Genomic DNA, 27490 nt, shown 5'->3' with positions numbered 1-27490 from the left:
TGGTCACGACTGGGAGTTAAATATCCAAGACTATACGAAAGGATAGAATGGATGGTAAGGGCGGTGGTGTAGCTTTGTTATTTAAGGATGGCATCCGGGCAATAGTAAGGGATGATATTGGTGCTATGGAGGACAAGGTTGAATCAATTTGGGTGGAAATCAGGAATAGTAAGGCGAAAAGGTCACTGATAGGAGTAGTCTATAGGCCACCAAATAGTAACAGGATGGTAGGGTAGGCAATAAGCAAAGAAATAACGGATGCATGTAGAAATGGTACAGCGGTTATCATGGGAGATTTTAATCTGCATGTCGATTGGTTTAACCAGGTTGGTAAAGGCAGCCTTGAGGAGGAGTTTATAGAATGTGTCCGGGATAATTTCCTGGAACAGTATGTAATGGAACCTACAAGGGAACAAGCGATCTTAGATCTGGTCCTGTGTAATGAGGCAGGATTGATTAATGATCTCATAGTTCAGGATCCTCTTGGAAGGAGCGACCACAATATGGTGGAATTTAAAATACAGTTGGAGGATGACAAGGTAAAATCAAACACTAGTGTTTTGTGCTTAAACAAAGGCGATTACAATGGGATGAGAGAAGAACTAGCTAAGGTAGACTGGGAGCAAAGACTTCATGGTGAAGCAGTTGAGGAACAGTGGAGAACCTTCCGAGCGATCTTTCACAGTGTTCAGGAAAGGTTCATACCGACAAAAAAGAAAGACGGTAGAAAGGGGAAAAATCGACCGTGGATATCGAAGGAGGTGAGGGAGAGTATCAAATTGAAGGAAAAAACATACAAAGTGGCAAAAATTAGTGGGAGACTAGAGGACTGGGATGTCTTTAGGGGACAACAGAAAGCTACTAAAAAAGCTATAAAGAAGAGTAAGGTAGACGATGAAAGTAAACTTGCTCAGAACATAAAAGCAGATAGTAAAAGCTTCTACAAATATATAAGACAAAAAAGAGTGGCTAAGGTAAATATTGGTCCTTTGGAAGATGAGAAGGGAGATTTAATAATAGGAGACGGGGAAATGGCTGAGGAGCTGAACAGGTTTTTTGGGTCAGTCTTCACAGTGGAAGACACAAATAACATGCCAGTGACTGATGGAAATAAAGATATGATAGGTGAGGACCTTGAGATGATTGTAATCACTAAGGAGGCAGTATTGGGCAAGCTAATGGGGTTAAAGGTGGACAAGTCTCCTGGCCCTGATGGGATGCATCCCAGAGTGTTAAAAGAGATGGCTAGGGAAATTGTAAACGTACTAGTGATAATTTATCAAAATTCACTAGACTCTGGGGTGGTCCCAGAGGATTGGAAAGTAGCAAACGTGACACCACTGTTTAAAAAAGGAGGTCGGCAGAAAGCGGGTAATTATAGGCCGGTAAGCTTAACTTCGGTTGTAGGGAAAATGCTGGAATCTATCATTAAGGAGGAAATAGCGGGGCACCTGGAGGGAAATTGTCCCATTGGGCAGACGCAGCATGGGTTCATAAAGGGTAGGTCGTGTCTGACTAATTTGGTAGAATTTTTTGAGGACGTTACCAGTGCTGTAGATAACGGGGAGCCAATGGATGTGGTATATCTGGATTTTGACAAGGTGCCACACAAAAGGTTGCTGCATAAACTAAAGATGCATGGCATTGAGGGTAAAGTGGTAGCATGGGTAGAGGATTGGTTAACTAACAGAAAGCAGAGAGTGGGGATAAATGGGTGTTTCTCTGGTTGGCAACCTGTAATAGTGGGGTCCCTCAAGGATCAGTGTTGGGCCCGCAGTTGTTCACAATTTACATAGATGATTTGGAGTTGGGGACCAAGTGCAATGTGGCAAAGTTTGCAGACGACACTAAGATGAGTGGTAAAGCAAAAAGTGCAGAGGATACCGGAAGTCTGCAGAAGGATTTGGATAGGTTAGGTGAATGGGCTAGGGTCTGGCAGATGGAATTCAATGTTGCCAAGTGTGAGGCTATCCATTTTGGGAGGAATAACAGCAGAATGGATTATTATTTAAATGGTAAGATGTTAAAACATGCTTCTGTGCAGAGGGACCTGGGTGTGCTGGTGCACGAGTCACAAAAAGTTGGTGTGCAGGTGCAACAGGTGATTAAGAAGACTAATCGAGTTTTGTCTTTCATTGCAGCCCCATTAATCGTGAAGCAGTTGAGGCTCCTTCTTTAAACATTTTTAAGAAAAAGATAGATACCTTTCTAAAGAATGAAGGGATTCGGGGATATGGTGTACGGGCCGGAGAGTGGAGCTGAGTCCACAAAGATCAGCCATGATCTCATTGAATGGCGGAGCAGGCTCGAGGGGCCAGATGGCCTACTCTTGTTCCTAGTTCTTATGTTCTTATATTTAAATGTATGAAAATTGGGATCCTGGCTTTCAGTGCCGGTATTTCTGTTATGTCATCGGCAGGCGGAAGGGACAGCTTATCAGGGATTTCCCACTAGCATAAAAGCCATTTTGGGACTCTCGGGGGATTTTCCACCCCCATTCTCACCCTGCAAAAAACGGAACATCCCTCCCCATGGTATAAATAGTACAGCTTTTAGCGAAAGAAGTGGCCTGGAATTCGCAACGAGATTATCAGCATTCATCGTTATAACAGAGGAAATCTGACAGCACCTCTGGAGTATGCCCACATTTGCAATTAAATGTGAAAATCCAGAGGTTGCTGCCAGACATACCCTACTCCTTCGCAACACAAACTGCTGCAATAGACTCAACGTTAAAATTAATGTAACGGCATTCAGTCTGATTGGTTGAGGAGCTTTTCTGTTCCTTTACTTGCTCCTAAATGCCACAGATCCCCTGTAGAGGGTGTTGTGCATGATTAGATCATAGATCATAGAATTTACAGTGCAGAAGTTGGAACAGGAAAATTCATTGAGAAGGCCACAAAAGTCTGTGGGCAGTTATTGAGGAGATGAAGGGTGAGTGACATTCTTTCTCTGCTAACAACAACATCCAGGCCAATTTATGTATATTTCTGATTTTTTAAAATCTGAGAAAGAGTTTAATGCATTTAAAATTGTGTGATTGGATAATGCTGCTGCACATTGGAATATCAATTCACATTGGGGAGGGTTGGTGGGATGCAATTTGGGCCTTTGAATCCCCGACCCTGTGTGGAATGTGTTGAATGTCCTCCTGGGATAGAGAAAAAGAAAACGAGAGAGGTTATTCCCAATTGAGCTTTTTCAGGATGAGAGTGGAACATTGTCATAGGCTGGAAACAGACTGGTCACTTTCTTCAGTGAGTCTTCATTACATCTCTGTTTTCACCATCGGTGTGTTTCTAGCCAGTTCATTTTCTTATTACCTCAATGGTCCTTTCACTACTTGGATCATTGATTGAAATTTTATTCCAGAATGGCAGAGTTCCTGTAGAGTATCTAGAGAATTGAGGTGATTATTTTATACTTCCATTGTGCTCATTTAAACCTACCTACTAGTTTGAAAAGTGTTGGTGGTGTTATTATTCACTACTATCTATGTAAAGTTTGTTCCTTACCTGGTTTCTCCACCACCTCCACTCCGAGCCAGATGGAATAGTTCTGCATGTTTTGTTCTTTATCTGAAGCATAATATGGAGATTATGAAGTAGTGTTCAGCTTTGTCTTGTGACTTCTGTAAGCGATTCAACCCTGAAACTTGGATGATCATGGACAGATAATATCAGGCCTGTTGGGTCCTTATATTGCAACCACTAATATTTTACCAAACTGCATACCCTTCGCTTAGAAGCAACACTGCTCCATTCAACCACAACAAAACATTTCATATGGTAAAGTACCAGACTAAATCAGTTAGATCTTGGTCTTTTATTACTCAGTATGATAGGGATCTGGAATTTGCAGTAAAGCATTGCATGTAGGACCTAAGCCAGGGGACCGAAAATTGCACTACAATCAAGTTTAACAGATCTTGAATTCTCCTTTTCTGCCACAAGAGGAAGCTCTAACACAATATAAAACTGTCTCTCATAATTTTACATTTGGGTTTATGCTTGTTTGGATGATACTAAATTCTGGTCATGTCTTACTATATCATGCAAAAATTTGTATTTTATTTGCAGCCCCATTAATCGCATAAGCAAAATCTTAGGCTTGTTAGATATTAACTCTGGTGCCAAAATTTCTCAATCTCTGTTACAGTCATAGCAGTTGCAGATAGCCACTAAGACTATTCTGCTGTAAACCAATTGTGTGATAACTATTGACTGAATTTCAAAACAATTTGACCATTACAGCCCATATATTATTTAATTACATGTGGGCGTAACTGAATGTCAGGTCAATTGTTGAATGTCATTTGAATTTCTTTGTTCCCTGTCACAGGTCCCACAAATAATATGTATATATGTATATATGAGTGTGTATCTATGCATATATTTCATTTAGATATATTGAGCAATGCAGCCACAAATTGCAATCAAATTTTTCTGTAACCAGTGCAATCAGGCATCTTTACGTAACTTTTTTTTGAATTGCATTAAATACATTCCATGGGGGTGGCACGGTGGTGCAGTGGTTAGCACTGCTGCCTCACAGCACTGAGGATCTGGGTTCGATACCGACCCCCGGGTCACTGTCTGTGTGGAGTTTGCACATTCTCCCTGTACCTGCGTGGGTCTCACTTCCACAACCGAAAGATGTGCAGGGTAGGTGGATTGGCCAACCTAAATTGTCCCTTAATTGGAAAAAAAATGAAGTGGGTACTTTAAATTTATTTTTAAAAATACGTTCCTTGATACATTTTTGACTGGTATATTGGTGCAGCTTTATTAATACAGCGGAAAGTGAGCCTATCACAAAACAGCATTTAAAAACAGACTGCCTACTTCACCTATGAGTAACCTGATTTTAAATAGCTGAAAATGATCTTAAAAAACTACACGGAAGCATTTACTCATTTCATTAGTGTACAATAGTTGATTTCTTATGAAATTAAATACTTTTTAATATTTAAAAGCTTTTGTCCTTGCACCTAAAGCAAAAAAAATCTAAATTTCACAATTAGCAGAAACTAGTCTTACTGATTAATTCAATCTGGGGTTGAGAGCAGTAATCAGTATTGCGGGCAGTGCAACTTGAGGCACAATATGCTTGAAATTCCTCAATCTTTTACCCCGGTTTGGCCAATCTATGGTGAAATGCGCTGATTAAAACCAGCACAACTTACTGGAAACACCAAGCAATTTGTTCCCAGATTATCAATTGCATACAAAGTGGAAATTCTACCCCATTTTATGTCTGTGTTTTACATATATGCATTATAACATCGAAGGGTAATTAACTCATGCAGTTTGTATTTTCTGGATCTTTACAGAGGACCTTACTTGCAATCCGGTGGGTGATTTCCGATGTGACAATCATCGGTGTATCCCACTTCGCTGGAAGTGTGATGGAGAAAATGACTGCGGAGATGAATCTGATGAGCGTGACTGCAGTATGTAATAACATCTGACATGCCGATTGATAAGAATAGACAGCACAGAATTAGGGCATTTGGCTTAAAAAGCCAATGTGGTATTTATGCTCCACCCAACCTCCTCCCATCCTTCCTGATCTAACTCGATTAGGATAATCCTCTACTGTCTTCCCCTTCATATGCTTATCTAACATCCCCTACTATTCACATCAACTACCCCTATTGTAGCAAGTTCCACATTCTGACCACTCTCTTGGCAGAGAGCTTTCTTCTGAGTTCCACTTGATTTCTTGGTGATTATAGTGATGGACTCCAGTTTTGCTCTTCCCCACTGGGTGGGAGTTTCCTCCTTCTCCGCGGTGTGTTCCTCAGCGGCAGAGGGCAGCTCACCAGCGATCTACAGCAGGATCTTCTGGCCCCACCATTGCCAATGGACTTTCCCGTTGGATGGACCCACAGAACCATAGACTTCCTACAGTGTGGAAGGAGGCCACTCAGCCCATCGAATCTTCACTGACCCTCTGAAAGTGCACCCCACCCAGCCCCGCTCCCCCATCCTATCCCGTAACCCCAAAGCCCCACCTAACCACCATATCCCGGGACACTAAGGGCAATTTAGCATGGCCAATTCACCTAACCTGCACATATTTGGACTGTGGGAGGAAACCGGAGCACCCAGAGGAAACCCACGCAGAACACGGGAAAATGTGAAAACTCCACACAGTCACCAAAGGCTGAAAATTGAACCCAGGTACCTGGCGCAGTGAGGCAGTAGTGCTAACCACTGTGCCACCGTGCCGCCCCACCGTGCTGACTTGAAACCCGCCACAAGGATGTGCCACGGTCAAGACTGTAAGATCCCGCCAGCGTGAATGGCCAGAAAATCCCACCCACTTTTTCTAGTCTCTCAAAACTTTCATAATTTTAAAGACCTATTATCTCCTTTACTAGGGATTCCACTGTTGTTCTACTTTCTCTGGATACAGTATCAATTGATTTCATTCAATCCTTCCATGATTCCTAATGTTCTTCTGGTCTGTTTATTTACCAGCCTCTGGAAGGGTGTAATACTTTGAAGTATATCAGTAGTTTTGCTGTAAATGCTTTCTGCTTCTGTGGCATGTACTGTACTTGCACATTGACCAACATGGCCAACTTCCCTGACCTGTTGGACTGGGGTGAGCACAGTAAGAAGTCTTACAACTCCAGGTTAAAGTCCAAACCTTTTGAACTTTAACCTGGTGTTGTAAGACTTCTTACTGTCTTAAATGACATAAGAGGAATTATTTGGTTAATGTGTGTGTGGTAAACCACTGTATTGCACTGTGTTGTTACATGCCTGGGCCTGTCCCGGCTGGCTCCGCTTGTGGCTCCTCCCCTCGGGCTCATGTATAAAGGTGGCTAGTCTCCGCCTCCGACCCAGTTTGGGACCAGAGGCCAGGAGGCTTTCTGTTTACTGTACTAAAGCCTCAGTTACATTCATCACTCGTCGTGTGTTTATTGATGGCATATCAATTTAATACACTAAACTTCGAAGATGAACTCATCACTCAAGCCTGATTGCCTGCAGCTGGACCCACAGGCAGCCGACAACACAGAAACATTCGAGCACAGGCTAAGCTGCTTCGAAGCGTACCTCGGATCCTTCACCGAAGACTTCACAGACCTCCAGAAGAAGCAGATCTTCCACGCACGGGTGAGCCCACAAGTCTTTCTTCTCATCAGGGACGCCCCCTCGTATGCGGAGGCAATAAGGCTGCTGAAGGGACAATATATGAAGTCCGTTAACGAGGTGTATGCTAGGCAACTCCTTGCCATGAGACGACAACGCCCTGGGGAATCACTCGCAGAATTCCTGCTTTGCGTGTACTCTGCTGGAACTGTGATTGCCGGGCGATATGGGCTACCCAGCACGCGGAGCTGCTGAACAGGGACGCTTATGTCGCAGGCATGAAATCAAACTATATCCGCCAGCGATTACTAGAAGGGGGTACACTCGGCCTCCCAGAGACAGTGCAACTCTCCAACTCGCTGGAGGTGGCCTCCCAGAACATGGAGGCCTACACCTCTGACCGCATGGCACCTCGTGCACCTTGTGGGAGCAGCCATCATCCGATCCGGGTGCGACACAAGCCTGTGCCGCGCAGCGGCACGCCAACGCCGGAGGCCCGAGGAGCTACTTTTGCGGCCAGAGTAATCACCCCAGACAACGCTGCCCTGCACGGAACGCAACTTGCAACGGGTGTGGGAGGAAGGGCCACTTTGCAAAAGCCTGCCAGACCCGATCTCCTCCTAAGACTTCTAGGCCCAGCAGCGCTGCCTGCGGCCTGTCAGGGCCGCCCCCAGCTACAGCGCCAGCCGCCATGTGCGACCCGTGGGCACCGCCATCTTTGCCGCCATCTTCATTTTCAGCCGCCAGTGCGACCCATGGGGGCCGCCATCTTGAACGCATACTCCACCCGCCACACGCGACCCATGGGGGCGGCCATCTTGGACTCCATCACCGCTGCCATACGCCACAGGCGGAGCCAGCCGGGACAAGCCCAGGCATGTAACAACACAATACAATGCAATACAGTGGTTTACCACACATGGGGACCGCCATCTTGGGACCACTCTGCAGCCCGGCTCACCCGATCGTACGCTGGCCGCTGCTACCTCCGACCGGCCTACCAACCGCCTTCCAAAGCTCGCCTCCATCACGCGCGACCAATCCCGGCCCGCCACCTCACGAAGTCTACAATGACCGTCCGGATCAACAGGCACGAGATGGCCTGTCTTTGCGACTCCGGAGGGCACAGACAGATTCATACACCCAGATACGGTAAGGCGCTGCTCCCTCCCAATCTTACCCGTGACCCAGAAACTCTCCCTGGCTTCCGGATCTCATGCAGTAGAAATCCAGGGGGGTACTGTGTCGCGACCGTTACTGTACAAGGCGTAGAGCACGCTAACTTCAAACTCTACGTCCTTCCCCATCTCTGCGCTGCCCTATTACTGGGGCTCGACTTCCAGTGCCACCTCCAAAGCCTTACTTTAAAGTTCGGTGGACCCCTGTCCCCCCTCTCACCGCCTGTAGCCTCGCGACCCTTAAGGCCGCCCCACCCTCGCTCTTCGCAAATCTCACCCCGGACTGTAAACCTGTCGCTACTAGGAGCAGGCGATACAGTGTCCGGGCCTTTATCAGGTAGGAGGTCCAGCGACTCCTGCGAAACGGGATCGTTGAGGCGAGTATCAGCCCCTGGAGAGCCCAAGTGGTGGTTGTCAAGATTGGGGAGAAGCGCCAGATGGTCATCGATTACAGTCAGACCATCAACCAGTACACGCAGCTCGGTGCATATCCCCTCCCTCGCATATCTGACATGGTCAACCAGATTGCGCAGTATCTAGTCTTCTCCACAGTTGCATTGAAGTCCGCGTACCACCAGCTCCCTATCCGCCCGGAGGACCGCCAATACACTGCCTTCGAGGCAGATGGCCGCCTCTACCACTTCCTCAGCGTCCCCTTCGGCGTCACCAATGGGGTCTCGGTCTTACAAAGAGAAATTGACCGAATCGTTGACCATACTGACTGCGGGCCACGTTCCCGTACTTAGACAATGTCACCATCTGCGGCCATGACCAGCAGGACTAAGACGATAACCTCTGGCACTTCCTCCACACTGCTAAACTCCTGAACCTCACCTATAATAAAGAAAATGTGTTTTCCGCACAACCCACCTAGCCACCCTCGTCTACGTCGTGGAACACGGAGTCCTAGGGCCCAACCCCGACCACATGTGCCCCCTCCTGAAACTCCCCCTCCCCCACTGCCCCAAGGCACTGAAGAGATGCTTGGGGTTCTTCTCGTACTATGCCCAGTGGATCCCCAATTATGCGGACAAGGCCAGTGCACTTATCAAATCCACCGTTTTTCCCCTGACGGCTGAGGCCCACCTGGCCTTCAACCGCATCAAGGCAGATATTGCCAAAGCCGTGATGCACGCTGTGGACGAGTCCATCCCATTCCAGATGGAGAGCGATGTGTCGGACTTTGCTCTGGCCACTACCTCAACCAGGCGGGCAGGCATGTGGCATTCTTCTCCCGTACCCTCCATGCCTCCGAAATTCGACACTCCTCCGTCGAAAAGGAAGCCCAAGCCATCGTAGAAGCTGTGAGACATTGGAGGCATTACCTGGCCGGCAGGCGATTCACTCTCCTCACTGACCAATAGTCAGTTGCCTTCATGTTCAATAACACACAGCGGGGCAAAATCAAGAATGACAAGATTCTGAGGTGGAGGATCGAGCTCTCCACCTACAACTACGATATCTTGTATCGACCTGGGAAGCTCAATGAGCCCCCAGATATCCTATCCCGCGGTACATGTGCTAGCGCACAAGTAGACCGACTCAGGGCCCTCCACAATGACCTCTGTCACCCGGGGGTCACCCTTTTTTTCACTTCATCAAGGCTCGCAACCTGCCTTACTCCATTGAGGAGGTCAGCACCGTGACCAGGGACTGCCAAGTCTGCGCGGAGTGCAAGCCGCACTTCTATCAGCCAGACAGAGCGCACCTGGTGAAGGCCTCTCACCCCTTTGAGCGCCTCAGCATCGATTTCAAAGGGCCCCTCCCCTCCACGGATCGTAACATGTACTTCCTCAACATTGCTGACGAGTACTCAAGATTCCCCTTTGTCATCCCATGCCCTGACATGACCTCTGCCACCGTCATCAAGGCCCTGCACAGTATGTTCACTTTGTTCAGGTTCCCCACCTACCTCCATAGTGATCGGGGATCCTCCTTCATGAGCGACGAGTTGCGTCAATTCCTGCTCAGAAAGGGCACCGCCTCCAGCAGGACGACCAGTTACAACCCCCGGGGAAACGGACAGGTGGAGAGGGAGAACGTGACGGTCTGGAAGGCCGTCATCCTGGCCCTACAATCTAGAAACCTCCCAGTCTCCTGCTGGCAGGAGGTCCTCTCCATGCACTCCACTCCATCCGGTCGCTCCTGTGTTCAGCCACCAACGAGACTCCTCACGAGCGGATGTTTGCTTTCCCCAGGAAGTCCATCTCCGGGGTCTCGCTCCCATCCTGGCTGGCATTCCCAGGGCCCGTCCTCCTCCAGAAGCATGCGAGGAGCCATAGATCAGACCCCCTCTTCAAGAAGATCTTGCTCCTCCATGCAAATCCACAATATTCCTACGTGGCACATCAGGACGGGCGACAAGGCACAGTCTCCCTTCGGGATTTGGCAACTGCAGGTTCCCCAGCGACCACCACCCCCGACCCTACACAGTCTTACCCCACCTCTGACCACCTATCTCATGAACTGGCACCCGCAGGCCCACCGGCGACCATCACCACCACCTCCGCCCATACACCGCCCCCCCCCCCCCCCCCCCCCTCCACCGACTCAACAACTGGGTGAAGAAGAGAACAACACGCTCCCGGATGCGCAAGTCTTGACACCGGTGCCCACACCACAGTCGGGACTGAGGCGATCACAGCGGAAGGTCAAGACTTGACCTTTAAGACCACTTGACCCCCGCCAGACTCTTTTTTTAAACAGGAGGTGAATGTGGTAAACCACTGTATTGCATTGTATTGTGTTGTTACATGCCTGGGCTTGTCCCGGCTGGCTCCGCCTGTGGCTCCTCCCCTCGGGCTCATGTATAAAGGTGACTAGTCTCCGCCTCCACCCCAGTTTGGGACCAGAAGCCAGGAGGCTTTCTGTTTAGTGTATTAAAGCCTCAGTTACGTTCATCACTCGTCGTGTGTTTATTGATGGTATATCAGTGTGCCTTCACTAATCAGGTTGATTGAGCTTTGTTTTATTTCAGACCCTCGCGAGTGCACTGAAAGTGAATTCCGCTGTGACAATCTCCATTGTATTCCTGGACGCTGGGTGTGTGACCATGACAATGACTGTCAAGATAACTCAGACGAACGAGACTGTGGTATGATTAGAATTAGTGAATGTAGAAGAAAGAAGTATGTGCTCTTGTATCGCAAGATCAGAAAGCTTATTTAATAGCGCCACTGTTCTAGCGATTGCTAATGTCTCAAAGCTTTGAGTAAACTAACAATGAGCACACGCGGAGGAGACAAATAAGTTTATTTAATTCATTAAAATGTATACAAACATGACAAGCAGAAGATTTTCTAATTTTCTTGCAGAGGACTTAAAAATAGTCATATTTTATGCTATTGCAATTTCTGAACTAGCAATAAATGGCTTAATAAATGTGTTATTGTTTGCTAACAGTATTCGGCCACTATTACATCTAAAATGAAGGAAATCAGTAGAACATTGGGAAGAAGAATTCCCACCATCCAGTTACTTTGAAATCACATGACTAGGATCCTGCTTCTGAGGACACAATTCTAATAGTTTCTTTTACATACTGCTTCCATCATTGAAATCGTTCTTATGCCAATAAATCAGACTGTTCATCTTACAGTATGTCCTTTGTGCTTGATAGTCAGGGTCTAATGCTCTTCCTCCCAACATGTGAGGGGTCTTAAAGTAGGGACTTCATTCTAGATGTGACCAGAGTTTTGAATTAGGTAAGTTTTAGTCTTCAGTTGTCCCCTTCATTCATTTCTACGCATGACGTGTTATTACAACAGCACCACAATCTTGGTCATGGAGATTCAGTTTCATGAGGTATGACCCCCCTGGTCCTATTCCCTTCCAATTGTCTCAGGCATGTAACCCTTTGTGCAAAAGAACTGCTTGGAATTGTGAGTGCACAATTGTAGCACACAGTTTCATCGTAAAAATTCTCTTAAACATTTATTCCGTTCTCCATTACATTGAGACCTGCTGGCATCCCATCTCTCTCATCAAGCTTGAAGATCATTCTGAATACCCTCCCCGAGACCATTAATAGAGATAGTGAAGAGCACAGGCCCTAACATTGATCCCTGCAGGCCTCCACTAGTTAGCAGTCTTACCAAATCCCTACGACCACTTTTTCTTTATTAATCTAATCTAATCTTCATTGTTGACGGGTGGATTTTAATTCTTAGTTGTGGGAGAATCATTAAAGTAGAGTGGGTCCACTTCTCGATGCTGATGGCCACACTTGTTGTTGCTAATTGTAACAGCACGAGAAGTTTTCAATAGGTGCTGGTTAGAGCTTCATTAACAAATGCAAATTCAGGTTGCTTGATAGATATAGGTCCCCAATGGCATTGGAGTGCCAACCACATGAAGCTATCCAGGTCCGTCATGATAGGTTTTTTAAACTTCCTTGGCAAAGTCAAGGGTAGCAGACGTTTTCCTCCAGCTCACAAACAGAAAGATATCTCTGCTGCCCCAGTGTCTTTGGGATATCCCATAGTGTTCTTCATCCAGTGAGGTGCTTTGATTTTTGTTGTTATGAACTCTTATTTTTTTTACAGAGTTGCTGACATGCATGCCTGGTTATTTTGAGTGTTCTAGTGGTCACTGCATCACAGAAAGGTTGAGGTGTGATGGGAATGCTGACTGTGCAGATTACTCAGATGAAAGCACCTGCCGTAAGTCTTTTTAAATGCACGCTTATGTAAAATACCAGATATGAAAAGAGAGCTGATGAACAATGAAATAATAGCAACAAAGCTGAAAATACACAGCAGCTTTATTAACAACTGAATGAGATGAGATTCTTCATCTGAACCTCTGTTGAAAGATTCTCTGAAGAGCTATCAAAAACAGATGATAGGGGAGAACTATTTGAGCCCAAAAATATTGATCTAGTTTCATAAGAAGCAATAGATGGGGTCAATGATTTTTGTACAATTTTAAATAAAAGAAAGAAGTATATTAATGGTTATATATTATGCAAACACCATGAGATCGGATTGGGGCGGCACAGTAGCATAGTGGTTAGCACAGTTGCTTCACAACTCCAGGGTCTTGGGTTCGATTCCCACTGCCTGGAGTCTGCATGTTCTCCCCGTATCTGCGTGGGTTTCCTCCGGGTGTTCCGGTTTCCTCCCACAGTCCAAAGATGTGCAGGTTAGGTGGATTGGCCATGCTAAATTGCCCTTAGTGTCCAAAAAAGGTTAGGTGGGGTTACTGGGTTATGGGGATAGGGTGGTTGTGTGGGCTTAAGTGTGGTGCCTTTCGAAGCACCGATGGGCCGAATGGCCTCCTTCTGCACTGTAAATTCTATGATTCTTTGTGAAAAGGCCTTTAAAAGACAGATGGAGAGTTAACAGTCTCTAGTTAATATATTAAAGTCTATTGTTCACTATATTATTGCAGGCATTAGTCTATTTAGTCAGTTTTTAATGACTGTTAAATATTACACAAGTATAGGTAATAATCCAAAGGTTAACCTGAAAGGCAAGTGTGCAGTGAAAATCCAGAGGAAGAGCTGGGGATAAAGTGAAAGTTTGAAATTGTTGAGGCCTATGTTCAGACCACCTGTTAAGAATGTATGTGAACTGATGTTAGGTTAGGACAGGACAAGGATTCTCTTCCAAATTGAATAATTAAATATCTAGGCTCAAACATGAAGGGCAGTTTTCCCAAGACTGCCTGGCACTTGTATCGCAGTAGCAGTGGGAGGGAAAGAGAGAAAATTGGTAGAAAAAGGAAGGGTGAATAAAACCAATATATATATAAAATAATACTAGTAATTATAAATTACAGGTATCTTGGGCAGGTTTCTCTGCCCCTCCGCACCAGATTTCTGGTGCAGCACGCCGGCGGGATTCTCCGTTTCGCCGACTGGTCAATGGGGTTTTCCACTGTGGGGCAGCCCCACGCCGTCGGAAAACTCCCGGGCTTCCAGCAAAATGAAGAATCCCAACAGCGGAGAATTCAGCCACTTGTATCCCACCACCAATGACTATGGGATGCCTTGCATTCTTTGTATATAGGTATTTATTTTAACTTTTCATGAATAGAAATGCATCTTCCTAATTGTTCATTTCTGCCCTCCACCTATGAAGCAACTCGTTACCCCAATGGAACGTACTGCCCACCATTCCTGTTTGAGTGCAAGAATCATGTCTGTGTCCAACCATATTGGAAGTGCGATGGAGACAATGATTGCGGAGATGGATCTGATGAAGAGCTCCACCACTGCCGTAAGCCATTTCAGCGAGCTTCTAAATGCTTAATAAAAGTGAAGTTATCTTTCATTACAAGTGGTAACCTATTTTGGTAAAACAAACACTTCAAAACACCCAACTTCCTTTGGCTGGCATTGTCACACCTGAATTATCTATAATTCTTAACAGTTGACCAGGTGGTGTAGGATGATACTGTCCTTACAACTCTGTGACCTTTCAGATGAATCGGAGAAAAATCTCCTTTTCTAACTGTGAGGCTCTGGTGCTGCAGTAAATTGTTGAGGCATAATGTGGTAAGCTTCCCTCTGTATCTCAAGATAGTTGGTAGTGGAGAAAGTTCCTGTCCTGTCCTGGGCTTATCTTTGCATTCAAGAAGAACTGTGGAGTAATGTGTAGTTTCAGCAAATAAAGGAGAGTCTGGTTATCTCACCAAAGGCTAAGCTAGTTATTTGTTCAAGTCTGCACCGCCTTCAACCAAGGACCAAAGTCCTTGGATTCTCCCAAAATGGGACTATGTCCCCACGCTGGCATAAAAATGTTGGTGCTTCACTCTCGAGTTTCCAATAAAAAAGATTAGTCGATTCACTCACCTGCAGGGGGCTAGCAGGGACTCGGAGTGATTCACGCAGCTTTGGCTGCAGACACGGGCCCCCGCACTTCTGGTCTGGTATCCGAGCATGTGCACGGCGGCGGCCTCCAGCGGCTGCGCCGAGCGCCATGGCGGACCTGGACCGAGGAGGCAGCTCCAAAATGTAGGCCCCCCCCCCAATCGGCCGTGCGCCCGAAGATCCGTCCAGCCCGGTCTGTCCATCGGCCACCCATATGGCCCCCCCTGCCCATGCCCGATCCCCACGCCCCCCATCAGGGCGGCCGCGGACTGAGTCCACAGCCGCCACGCGAGGTTCCCAAGTGGCGATAGGTGGTTAGAACCACGCCGTCGGGAACTCGGCTGGCCGGGAGCAGAGGATCACTGGGTGGGCCTCTGTCAATGGCCCCCCAGCCGCGTGGAGTAGTCCGCGAAGACGCCGATTCTTGGGTCCCGGAGATTCGCTGGACCAGCGCCGGGCCCAATTTCGGTGTGAAAGTTGATTCTCCGTCCCCCACGCCAAAAACGATTTTGGTGCGGGGCTGCAGAGAATCCAGCCCAGGGTCTGTACCAGAGAAACAACCAGGATGGGAGAAGGCAACAGTTTCACTGGTTTATTGATTAAGATATGTTAGAGAAGCAGGATTTATACTGACTTCTGCAATCTTCCTGTACAGTACTCTTAATTGTCTTCAGCTGACTGATTAATGGAAGTGCTGTATGAAAAAGCATAATCCTTCACAAAACTAAGTTGCGAGGGCCATTGACTGGGATTTCCTCTGTTTATTTTCCCAACTTCCTTGGAAAGCCAATGTTTTGCTACTTTCCCTTTCAAACATATTTATTTTGCCTGTAAAAATGATCCAAGCATCAGATTTTAAAAAATACCTATTGCAGAATCACTGAATCGTAGAAAATTCCATCATGGAAGGTGGCCATTCTCTCCATCGGGCCAGTGCTGGCTCCGTGCCAATACTGGCTCCTTGAAAGAGTGGTCCGACACCCCTACTTTTTGTTAGTAGCCCTGTACCCATGCAGAGTAACATAAACACTGAAGAGTATCAATGAACAATCTCAGGAACCCTAACACTTATTCAACTGTCCAAAATTTCAAATCATTGTTCTTTTCCAGTGGACATCCCGTGTGACTCGCCTTTCCGTTTCCGATGTGACAATAATCGATGTGTATACATACATGAGTTATGCAATCGTCTAAATGACTGTGGAGATAGAAGTGATGAAAAGGAAGAACACTGTAAGTTTGTGTTCATCGTTGTTCACCGATGATCTACAAAAAAAAACATTTCACATATGCACAAAACAGTGGCAATTAATGGAAATTTTCTTTCACAATCAGGTAAACCACCTACGCCTCACCCTTGCACAACCGAGGAATACAAATGTGGGAACGGAGACTGCATCCCTGTCCAACATGTGTGTGATAATTATGCTCACTGTGCTGACCAATCCGATGAATTGGGATGCAGTAAGTATGCAGATGTGTTGCTTCTTAAGCCATATGTCGTGATCCAAATGTTCTGGTCCCAGATCGGCGGAAATGGGAGGTAAATTGGGAGTTGCGGGTAATGACCCCGTGGATGCCCCTGACACACACACATGCGCTGAAATTTCCTGGGAGGTTTAAACTTCTGAGGACTGAATTCCACCCTCCGCAAATGTCTTCGACACCGAGCTCAGTGTCAGAGATTTGGACCAGACACACGGGACCTATCTGGGATACTTACCCTGGAAATGTTATAATGGTTAATACCTGATCTAACTCGGTGATTAGACAACATAACTGAACTGAGGACCACAAATGATCCCCCCAATCAACCCTGCCCCTGACCCGATCCTACTAACCTCTCAACCTGACCCGACTACAACCACCTGACCGTGACTCCAATCCAACCTGAGTACCGTCTCCCACCCAACTACCCCCTCAACCCCCTTCCAACCAAGTAACCCCTGACCCGACTATCCCCAACCCAACTTGCATGAATACAACAGCTACAAAATGGGGGTGTATCCTCTCTTCACCCATCTTCTCCTGCACTCCTCAGTCTTCCGTGGAGATGACTGTACCGACCCATCGTTGTTGTAGATGGAAACAGTGGGCCCAGCTGAAAATGGGCAGTATCGTTAAGTCGGAGAAAACATCGTGGGCAGTAGCAGTGTGCCCAGCATTGCCAACAGCAGGAAGATCTGGGCTATTAGGTGTAATACACAACAACAAAAAAGTGGGGAGGTTATGATATTAAAATACCAGCAGTTATTTATATGCTGCCAATCTTGTACGACTGAAAAGTTTGATAACGCTACACATAACAGTAATTTGTACATGATGCATTCAATCATCAATAGCAGATAATTAATTGGATACAAGGTAATAACTGAGTCAATAGATTGATTTTATAATCAGCAATCACCAGTAGGTTGCATTAATATCTGGGGCGGAATTCTCCGCAATCGGCGCGATGTCCGCCGACCGGTGCCAAAAACGGCGCGAATCAGTCCGGCATCGCGCCGCCCCAAAGGTGCGGAATCCTCCGCATCTTGAGGGGCCGAGCCCTCACCTTGAGGGGCTAGGCCCGCGCCGGATTGATTTCCACCCCGCCAGCTGGCGGGAAAGGCCTTTGGTGCCCCGCCAGCTGCCGCGAAACTGACTTTGCCAGGCGGCGCATGTGCGGGAGCGTCAGCGGCCGCTCACGGCATCCCCACGCATGCGCAGTGGAGGGGGTCTCTTCTGCCTCCGCCATGGTGGAGACCATGGCGAAGGCGAAAGGAAAAGAGTGCCCCCATGGCACAGGCCCGCCTGCGGATCGGTGGGCCCCGATCGCGGGCCAGGCCACCGTGGGGGCACCCCCCGGGGCCAGATCGCCCCGCGCCCCCCCCAGGACCCCGGAGCCCACCCGTGCCGCCTTGTCCCGCCGGTAAGAGAGGTGGTTTAATCCACGCCGGCGGCACAGGCATTCCAGCAGCGGGACTTCGGCCCATCCGGGCCGGAGAATTGCTGGGGGGGGCCCGCCAACCGGCGCGGCGCGATTCCCGCCCCCGCCGAATATCTGGTGCCGGAGAATTCGGCAACCGGCAGGGGCGGGATTCATGCCAGCCCCCGGCGATTCTCCGACCCGGCGGGGTGTCGGAGAATCCCGCCCCTGATGTCAGAACCACATGAGCAACTTTACACTTATGTGGCTCAGTGCTGGGCCTGAGGCCAGTGCGCAGCCACTTTCTAAAAGTCTAGAAAAATGTATAAACTCGTCTAGAATCTGTTTGATATTTTAAGTGTGGGAATTTCCACATGTGCTCTTAAAAACATTTTAAAAGCAGCTGAATAGCAAAGGTATGCATTTGCACATGTGCAGACACAACCTCTTCCCTGGCTGAGTTCAGTGCGAGGATCCAGCAAATATAAACTGCAATATAGAATCATAGAATTTACAGTGCTGAAGGACGCTATTCGGCCCATCGAGTCTGCACCGGCCCTTGGAAAGAGCACCCTACCCAACCCCACATAACTTCAGCCTTGGAGCAGTAGCTGTGGTCTTGGCTACAATGACAGTGCTGTAATAAACTGTAGGACCTTGTTGGTCCATCTGTATGTTAACTTTATTTCACAGTAATAGTGATACTCACTACACTCTCAGTCAAGTGAGTTGGGTAAAATGAAAGTCTCCCATTGCGCTCAGTTTGCAATGGGAGTTTGGATTTTTGAGTTTTGGATTTGTTTGTTGTCACGTGGACCGAGTTACAGTGAAAATCTGAATTGCGGATAGCGATGACGATCGTCAGAGGATATAGCAGGATTTAGATCATTTGGAGACTTGGGTGGAGAGATGGCAGATGGAGTTTAATCCGGACAAATGTGAGGTAATGCATTTTGGAAGGTCTAATGCAGGTAGGGAATATACAGTGAATGGTAGAACCCGCAAGAGTATTGACAGTCAGAGAGATCTAGGAGTACAGGTCCACAGGTCACTGAAAGGGGCAACACAGGTGGAGAAGGTAGTCAAGAAGGCATACGGCATGCTTGCCTTCATTGGCCGGGCCATTGAGTATAAGAATTGGCAAGTCATGTTACAGCTGTATAGAACCTTAGTTAGGCCACACTTGGAGTATAGTGTTCAATTCTGGTCGCCACACTACCGGAAGGATGTGGAGGCTTTAGAGCGGGTGCAGAAGAGATTTGCCTGGTATGGAGGGCATTAGCTATGAGGAGCGGTTGAATAAACTCGGTTTGTTCTCACTGGAACGACGGAGGTTGAGGGGCGACCTGATAGAGGTCTACAAAATTATGAGGGGCTTAGACAGAGTGGATAGTCAGAGGCTTTTCCCCAGGGTAGAGGGGTTAATTACTAGGGGGCATAGGTTTAAGGTGCGAGGGGCAAGGTTTAGAGGAGATGTACGAGGCAAGTTTTTTTACACAGAGGGTAGTGGGTGCCTGGAACTCGCTGCCGGAGGAGGTGGTGGAAGCAGGGACGATAGTGACGTTTAAGGGGCATCTTGACAAATACATGAATAGGATGGGAATAGAGGGATACGGACCCAGGAAGTGTAGAAGATTGTAGTTTAGTCGGGCAGCATGGTCGGCTTGGGCGTGGAGGGCCGAAGGGCCTGTTCCTGTGCTGTACTTTTCTTTGTTCTTTGTTCTTTAAAAGTATTTTTCATTAGTACATGAAAAGAAAATACGTAACATGGCAACACAAGGTACAAGAGGTTCAATGCAGCATAGAGAAACTACTTGAGGATCGAGAAATTAGTCATCTCACCAAATCATCTTGCTTATTCTTTCACATGCACATTTTGCCACAGATTGATGTGTTGAAGTAAGTTAGAATGAGGGATAGCTGCATTATAACACTATTAAATAAAAGTATCTTATTCTTTTTTTAGACCGTGGTACAGAACGATCTTGCGCAGAAAACCTCTGTGAACACAATTGTACAAATCTGAACAATGGAGGTTTCATCTGCTTTTGTAGGCCTGGGTACAAAGTAAGGGAGGACGATGTGAATGCCTGCGATGGTAAATCCCTAATCTGTGTGTTGTGTACTTTATCAGTTTATTGGCAGATTTCAGAAATGAGCTTACTGGCTGATACAAAGACCTGCCAGAAAAGCTGAGCCTTAACAGCTAAAACAAACTGTTCCTCTCTTCACATTGTGATTTTCTTGCGAAATATTGTTAATCATTTGTAAAGTCTCAGGCAATCAACTACTCGGAAGCGATAACTGCAGAAAAGTTTTGCTTTATTCTCCTAAATATCCACCCTTCTCCTACTCCTACTCCTACTCCTACTCCTCCTCCTCCCCGAAGGATCTCCCATGCCCGGCCCACACCTGGGCCGGGGTATTTATATCACAGCAGTCCTAGGAAAAGGGGGTAGCCCCACCTCCTCATCTGAGTAAACCGTATTCAGGTGAGGCCACAGGGACTCTGATGTTGCAGATCCCCGGGCCTCCTGTCAGGAATCAATGCTGGCAGCAAGTGGTCAGAAAGCACCAATCAATGTTTGTTTGAGTACATATGTGAAGTCCTGTCTTTCCCAGTTTGAGAGGCAACAGCAACATGAACTTGCATTTATGTTGCTGCAATAAAACAGAAACAAAATTTGCTTGAGCATTAGAGCTGAGCTGAAGATTGATATATTCCAAGGGGTAGCTAAAAGCATGATTAGAGTGATTGATTTTAGAGTCTTATAGGAGTAGAAGGAAAATCAGTTAGGTGGAGAGCTTTAGGGAGGAAATTCCAGAACATAAGGGCAAGGCGGTTGTAGGTATGGCGGGCAGCGATTGAGCAATAAAAGTTGGGGGTGTACAATTAAAGGACCAAAAATGGAGGAATGCAGAGTTTTCACATGGTAGTATAGCTGGAGCTGGATACATATATTGGAAGAGGTAGGCCATGAAAGAACTTTTGAAAAAAAGAGTTAGGATACTGCATTTAAGATGCTGGAGGAGCAGGGACCAATATAACATAGTGGTTTTGAGTGACTGGGGCATGATTTGGGATAACAAGTTACATTGGCACCACACAAGTTCCAGACAATGACCATCTCCAACGAGAGAGTCTAACCATCTCCCCTTGATGTTCAATGGCATTGTCAAAGCTGAATATCCCACTATCAACATCTTGGGGATTATCATTTACCAGAAATTTAACTGGACCAGCCATATGAATACTGTGGCTACAAGAACAGAAATGAGACTGGGAATTCTGTGGCGAGTAACTCATCTTCTGACTGCACAAAGGCTGTCCACTACGAGGCACAAGTCAGGAGTGTGAAGAAATACTCTGCACTTGCCTGGATGAGTGCAACTCCAACAGCGCTCAAGAAGCTTGACACCATTCAGAACAAAGCAGCCTGCTTGATTGGAACCCTATCCTGCACCTTAAACATTAATCCCCTCCAGCACTGACACACAGAGGCAGCAATATGTAACATCAACACGATGCACTGCAGCAACTCTCCAAGCCTCCTGCAACAGCACCTTCCACACCTGTGACCTGTACCACCGAGAAGGACAAGGGCAGTAGATTAATGGGAATGCCATCACCAGCAGGTTCTCCATCCAACCTTATGGAACTATATCGCCATTCTTTCACTGTCACTGGGTCAAAACCCTGGAACTCCCTTCCTGACAGCACTGTGGGTGTGCTACACCACATGGACTGCAGTGGTTCAAAAAGCAGCTCACCACTATCTTCTAGACAGCAATTAGAGATGGATAACAAATTCTGGCCTAGCCAGCGATATTCAGGAAGAATAAATAAAAGATACGACATCTGAGTTTTTGATGATGTGCTATTAGCTGGTATTGGTGATGGAGAGGATATGGAGTTGCAAGCTTAGTTCAGGGTCAAATAGTCCAATAAGATTACAAACAACCTGCTTCAGCCTGAGACAATAGGCAAGCAAGGATATCGATAACAAGAAAATGGAGTTTGTGGTGAAGTTCCTCCCGATAAGGTAATTGAAGTTCAAACAGAACTGGCTGCCAGACAAGCAGGTTTATGATGAAGGCAGGAGAGCGAACTGAGTGTTGGTAACAAGAAACCTTTGTTGTTAGCATGCATGATATTACAGTAGTACCATGTGGCACAACTTCCAAGTTGGAATTTCACGGAAATAGCTAATGAAAGTCTTTAAGATTGAAAGAGCTTCCTGTAGATGGTTAGTAAATATGCAACAGGTGGTGGGTAACATTTTGTAACATATGGTCTTGTGCCATCTGATAAAGTTGGTTAATTGGTTGTGACCCTAAGATCTCCAAAATCTGTTATGAGTCTTGCATTCTGTCTGATAGCCACTTTCTGTCAGATCTAGTACACTGCTGCATTATGGGAAAAGTGGACTGAAAGGCCAAACAAGACAACCACCTCACATTCACCTCATACATCAGCAGATCTACTTCACCATGTATTCTAACAAGGGTTTGGGGGACTCTAGAACTCCAGTTTCCCACCAACTATTTTATACCTCATATTGTGTTTACCTCCAATTGTTTGTGATCCGTCTCTTTTCCTTTCCTTCTCTTTCCCACCTCCACCCCAAACCCCCCCCCCCACCGCCTCCCACCACTAAGCCCTGACGGTCCCACACAACTTTCCAAAGGAATCAGAAATGTAAAAGCAAAAAACCCCTCCCAAGATATCTGAGCTCCTCCAGTTTTGCACAAACACCATTTTCTTTATATCACCTTTAGCAGAAATACTGTCAGCTTTTTAGGCCCTAAACTCTACACTTCCCTCTGCAAATCTCTCCACCTCCTCACGTCGCTGTCTTCAAGACACACCTTAAAACCTAACTCATTGTCGAAATTTTAGATAACCCTTCCAAAATGTCCTTCAGTGTTTTGGTTTAAAATTTTGTTAATCACTCCTGTTGGATATTTTGCTAAGTTATAGGTGAGATATATATCCTCAAGTTGTTCTGGTGAACATTCAAATTTCAAATATTGGGCAAAAGTTTGAATATGCAACCACTGGCAAAGTACTGCTGTGATGTTAGAACTGTCTTGGAGAACTAAAGTTGTTTTTATTGGAACTTGAGCCAGTTTTTAAAATGCGAGAAGGCCCAAAAATGTTGTCTACCTTTATCCTTTTAAGGTTTGATATCCACTGTTTGCTTCAAATTTGAGTCTGCTTTTAAACAATTTCTTACTGTAATTTTTATTCTTAATATTCAGATGTCAATGAGTGTGAGACCTTTGGCAGCTGTCCCCACATTTGCAAAAATAGCAAGGGAAGCTACGAGTGTTTCTGTGCGGACGGATTTCGACCTGTTGTGGAGGAACATGGCACGCAGTGCGTGGCAACTGGTAACTATATTCTTTTCTATTCTCGCAGACTGCAAAATCAACAGAAGAACAATGAAATTGTCATAATATTTTTGTATTTGTGCAGTAGATACAAAGTACAGACCCACAGATGTTTAAGGCCAAAAGAATTACAAGCATGTAGCGCACAAAGACTCCGTGAGACGAATAGAGTGAAGTCGATGAGGCTTTATTAAGCGTGTCTGTTCCCCCGCAGCTCGATAGTAGAATGGCCTGCGGGGGAGGACTCCGGCTTCTTATACTCTGCCTTCAGGGTGGAGCTAGAGGTCAACGGCCAACCAGGACCCGGGATCTGTCAGCCAATGACATTAGGGCTTCCAGTCCCACATGACCCCTAATACATACTACCACATTCACCCCTTGTCAAAAATGAACCCGGCGGGGTGATGCTTCGTATGGTGGTAAGGGTTTACAGGGCTGGTCCTGGGAGGAAAAAAAAACATTCACATGGCAATACAGTATTGTACAATTTTGTCCTGTTTCAACTATTTACAGAAGGTATCGGGAGAAAAGCAAAATGTTCTTGTGAAAAGTCCATATATTGATTTAGATCGACGCCACGAGTCGGTCGGGCGGTCTGGTCGTCCGTGTCGATCGCCTCGGCCCCGGTGGTGGTGGTGGTGGTGGTGCTTGTACCGGTGTTGTCGTACGGAGCCTCACGGTTTCCGCTTGGGCTTTATTCTTGGTCGGGCCTGAGGGGAGGGGAACCGATCCTCCTGGGAAGGGGGCGGTTGCGGGGTGCGGCGGTGGCAGGAAGGTGGGGGGGGTTGGGTGAATGGTGTCGGGGGGGGGGTGTGTGTGTTGCCGGCGGGCGCCAGATCCCGCAGGGAGACCGTGTCCTGTCGGCCGTCGGGGTACTCCACGTAAGCGTACTGCGGGTTCGCGTGGAGGAGGTGAACCCTTTCGACCAACGGGTCCGCCTTATGTGCCCGCACATGCTTTCGGAGCAAGATGGGTCCTGGGGCCGCCAGCCAGGTCGGCAGCAACGTTCCAGAGGAGGACCTCCTAGGGAAGACAAGGAGACGCTCATGAGGCGTTTGATTAGTGCTCGTACATAATAGCGGCCGGATGGAGTGGAGAGCGTCCGGGAGGACCTCCTGCCACCATGAAACTGTGAGGTCCCTGGACCGTAGGGCCAGTAGGACGGTCTTCCAGACCGTGCCGTTCTCCCTCTCTACTTGCCCGTTCCCCCGGGGGTCGTCCTGCTCGAGGCTATGCCCTTGCTGAGCAGGAACTGGCGCAGCTCGTCACTCATGAAAGAGGACCCCCTGTCGCTGTGGACGTATGCGGGGCAACCGAACAGTGTGAAGATGGTGTTCAGGGCTTTAATGACTGTGGCCGCGGTCATGTCAGAGCAGGGAATGGCGAATGGGAAGCGGGAGTATTCGTCCACCACATTAAGAAAGTATGTGTTGCGGTCGGTGGAGGGGAGGGGCCCTTTGAAATCGAGACTAAGGCGTTCAAAGGGGCGGGAAGCCTTAATCAGGTGCGCACCATCCGGCCTGAAAAAATGCGGTTTGCATTCCGCGCAGATGTGGCAGCCCCTTGTGACTGTACGGACCTCCTCTAAAGAGTATGGGAGGTTGCGGGACTTGATAAAGTGGAAAAACCGAGTGACCCCCCGGGTGGCAGAGGTCCTCGTGGAGGGTTTGGAGGCGGTTAATTTGTGCGTTGGCACATGTGCCGCGGGATAGGGCATCGGACGGCTCGTTCAGCTTTCCGGGACGATACAAAATCTCGTAGTTGAAGGTGGAGAGCTCGATCCTCCACCTTAAGATCTTGTCGTTTTTGATTTTGCCCCGCAGTGCATTATCGAACATGAAGGCTACCGACCGTTGGTCAGTGAGGAGAGTGAATCTCCTGCCGGCCAGGTAATGCCTCCAATGTCGCACAGCTTCCACTATGGCTTGGGCTTCCTTTTCCACTGAGGAGTGGCGGATTTCTGAGGCGTGGAGGGTTCGGGAGAAAAAGGCCACGGGTCTGCCTGCTTGGTTAAGGGTGGCCGCTAGAGCTACGTCGGAGGCGTCGCTCTCGACCTGGAAGGGGAGGGACTCGTCGATGGCGCGCATCGTGGCCTTTGCGATATCCGCTTTGATGTGGCTGAAGGCCTGGCATGCCTCTGTCGACAGGGGGAAGGTCGTGGTCTGTATTATGGGGTGGGCCTTGTCTGCATACTGGGGGGCCCACTGGGCGTAGTATGAAAAAAACCCCAGGCAGCGTTTCAGGGCTTTGGAGCAGTGCGGGAGGGGAAATTCCATGAGGGCGCGCATACGTTCGGGGTCGGGGCCTATTATCCCATTGCGCACTACGTAGCCCAGGATGGCTAGCCGGTTGGTGCTAAAAACGCACTTGTCCTCGTTGTACGTGAGGTTCAAGGCTTTGGCGGTCTGGAGGAATTTTTGGAGGTTGGCGTCGTGGTCCTGCTGGTCGTGGCCGCAGATGGTTACATTGTCGAGATACGGGAACGTGGCCCGCAACCCATGTTGATCAACCATTCGGTCCATCTCCCGTTGGAAGACCGAGACCCCGTTTGTGACGCCAAATGGGACCCTTAGGAAATGGTATAATCGTCCGTCTGCCTCGAAGGCTGTGTACTTGCGGTCACTTGGGCGGATGGGGAGCTGATGGTAGGCGGACTTGAGGTCCACGGTGGAGAAGACTTTATATTGGGCAATCCGATTGACCATGTCGGATATGCGGGGGAGAGGGTACGCGTCCAGTTGTGTGTACCTGTTGATGATCTGGCTATAGTCTATGACCATCCTTTGTTTCTCCCCTGTCTTCACTACTACCACCTGCGCTCTGCAGGGACTGTTGCTGGCCTGGATTATGCCCTCCTTTAGTAGCCGCTGGACTTCGGACCGAATGAAGGTCCAGTCCTGGGCGCTGTACCGTCTGCTCCTAGTGGCGACGGGTTTGCAATCCGGGGTGAGGTTCGCAAACAAGGACGGGGGTTGCACCTTGAGGGTTGCGAGGCCGCAGATAGTGAGTGGGGGTTTTGGGCCGCCGAATTTGAACGTAAGGCTCTGTAGATTGCATTGGAAATCTAATCCCGGTAATGTGGGGGCGCAGAGTTGGGGAAGGACGTTTAGTTTGTAGTTTTTGAACTCCCTCCCCTGCACCGTTAGGGTAACTGTGCAGAATCCTTGGATCTGTACGGAGTGGGATCCTGCAGCTCGGGAAATCTTTTGTGCGCTGGGATAGGTGGTCAAGGAACAGCGTCTTACCGTGTCGGGGTGGATAAAGCTCTCCGTGCTCCCGGAGTCGACTAGGCATGGTGTCTCGTGGCCGTTTATTAGCACCGTTGTCGTCGTCTGGAGTGTCCGGGGCCGAGCTTGATCGAGCGTAATTGAAGCGAGACGTGGTTGTAGTAGTGGAGTGGGGTCCGTTGTTGCCGTCCAAGATGGCGTCCGGGATGAACAAAATGGCCGCCCCCATACATCGCACATGGCTGGGGGGTCACAAGATGGCAGCGGGGGTGGACAAAATGGCCGCCCCCACGCGTCGTACAGGTTTGGGGTGGTCCAAGATGGCGGCGCCCTTCCTCCCCTCGTGGTGGCCGGGACCCAAAATGGCAGCGTCTGCAGGTCGCACATGGGGCGCTGGGGGGGTTGGGGAGCGTTAGGACCGCGCGGGGCTCCCTCATCTCCGGGGACAGCGGTGGTCGGGACCCAGGTTGGTAGCGCCGGCGGGTCAGACGTGGGGCGCGGGGGGGGGGGTTTAAGGGGGCGTTAGAGACACCCAGAACTCCCTCTTCTCCATGGGGAGTGGTGGTCGGGACCCAAAGTGGTAGGGCCGGCGGGTCATACATGGGGTGCGGGGAGGGGTTGGGGAGCGTAAGCGGCTTGCAGGGCACCCTGTTCTCCCGGGACCGCGGTGGTCGGGACCCAGAGCGGCTGCGCCTGCGGGTCATACATGATGCGCTGGGGGGGTTGGGGAGCGTAAACGGCTTGCAGGGCTCCCTGTTCTCCCGGGACAGCGGCGACCTCGCGGGACCGGCACACAACCGCGAAATGGCCCTTTTTTCCGCAGCTCTTGCAGATCGCTGCGCGGGCCGGGCAGCGCTGTC

The 27490-nt window shown here is 48.2% G+C and overlaps 1 protein-coding gene across 2 annotated transcripts in view; it reads left to right on the top strand.

Moving 5' to 3' along the window:
* LOC140389267 (low-density lipoprotein receptor-related protein 2-like) overlaps window positions 1-27490 on the top strand; it is a 533746-nt gene that overhangs the window by 442911 nt on the left and 63345 nt on the right. For both annotated transcript variants that reach the window (XM_072473460.1, XM_072473452.1), the window contains 8 exons: window positions 5336-5455; window positions 11265-11381; window positions 12832-12948; window positions 14371-14508; window positions 16212-16334; window positions 16437-16565; window positions 19976-20107; window positions 23272-23403. In XM_072473460.1, coding sequence (XP_072329561.1) covers window positions 5336-5455; window positions 11265-11381; window positions 12832-12948; window positions 14371-14508; window positions 16212-16334; window positions 16437-16565; window positions 19976-20107; window positions 23272-23403 — 1008 coding nt within the window. The remainder of the gene's footprint in view (window positions 1-5335; window positions 5456-11264; window positions 11382-12831; window positions 12949-14370; window positions 14509-16211; window positions 16335-16436; window positions 16566-19975; window positions 20108-23271; window positions 23404-27490) is intronic.

The sequence above is a fragment of the Scyliorhinus torazame genome, chromosome 2 (genome assembly GCF_047496885.1).
Source record: "Scyliorhinus torazame isolate Kashiwa2021f chromosome 2, sScyTor2.1, whole genome shotgun sequence".
Classification (NCBI taxonomy): Eukaryota; Metazoa; Chordata; class Chondrichthyes; order Carcharhiniformes; family Scyliorhinidae; genus Scyliorhinus; species Scyliorhinus torazame.
Note: the sequence above shows the minus strand (reverse complement) of the source record. Positions and strands in the feature narration are given on the sequence as shown.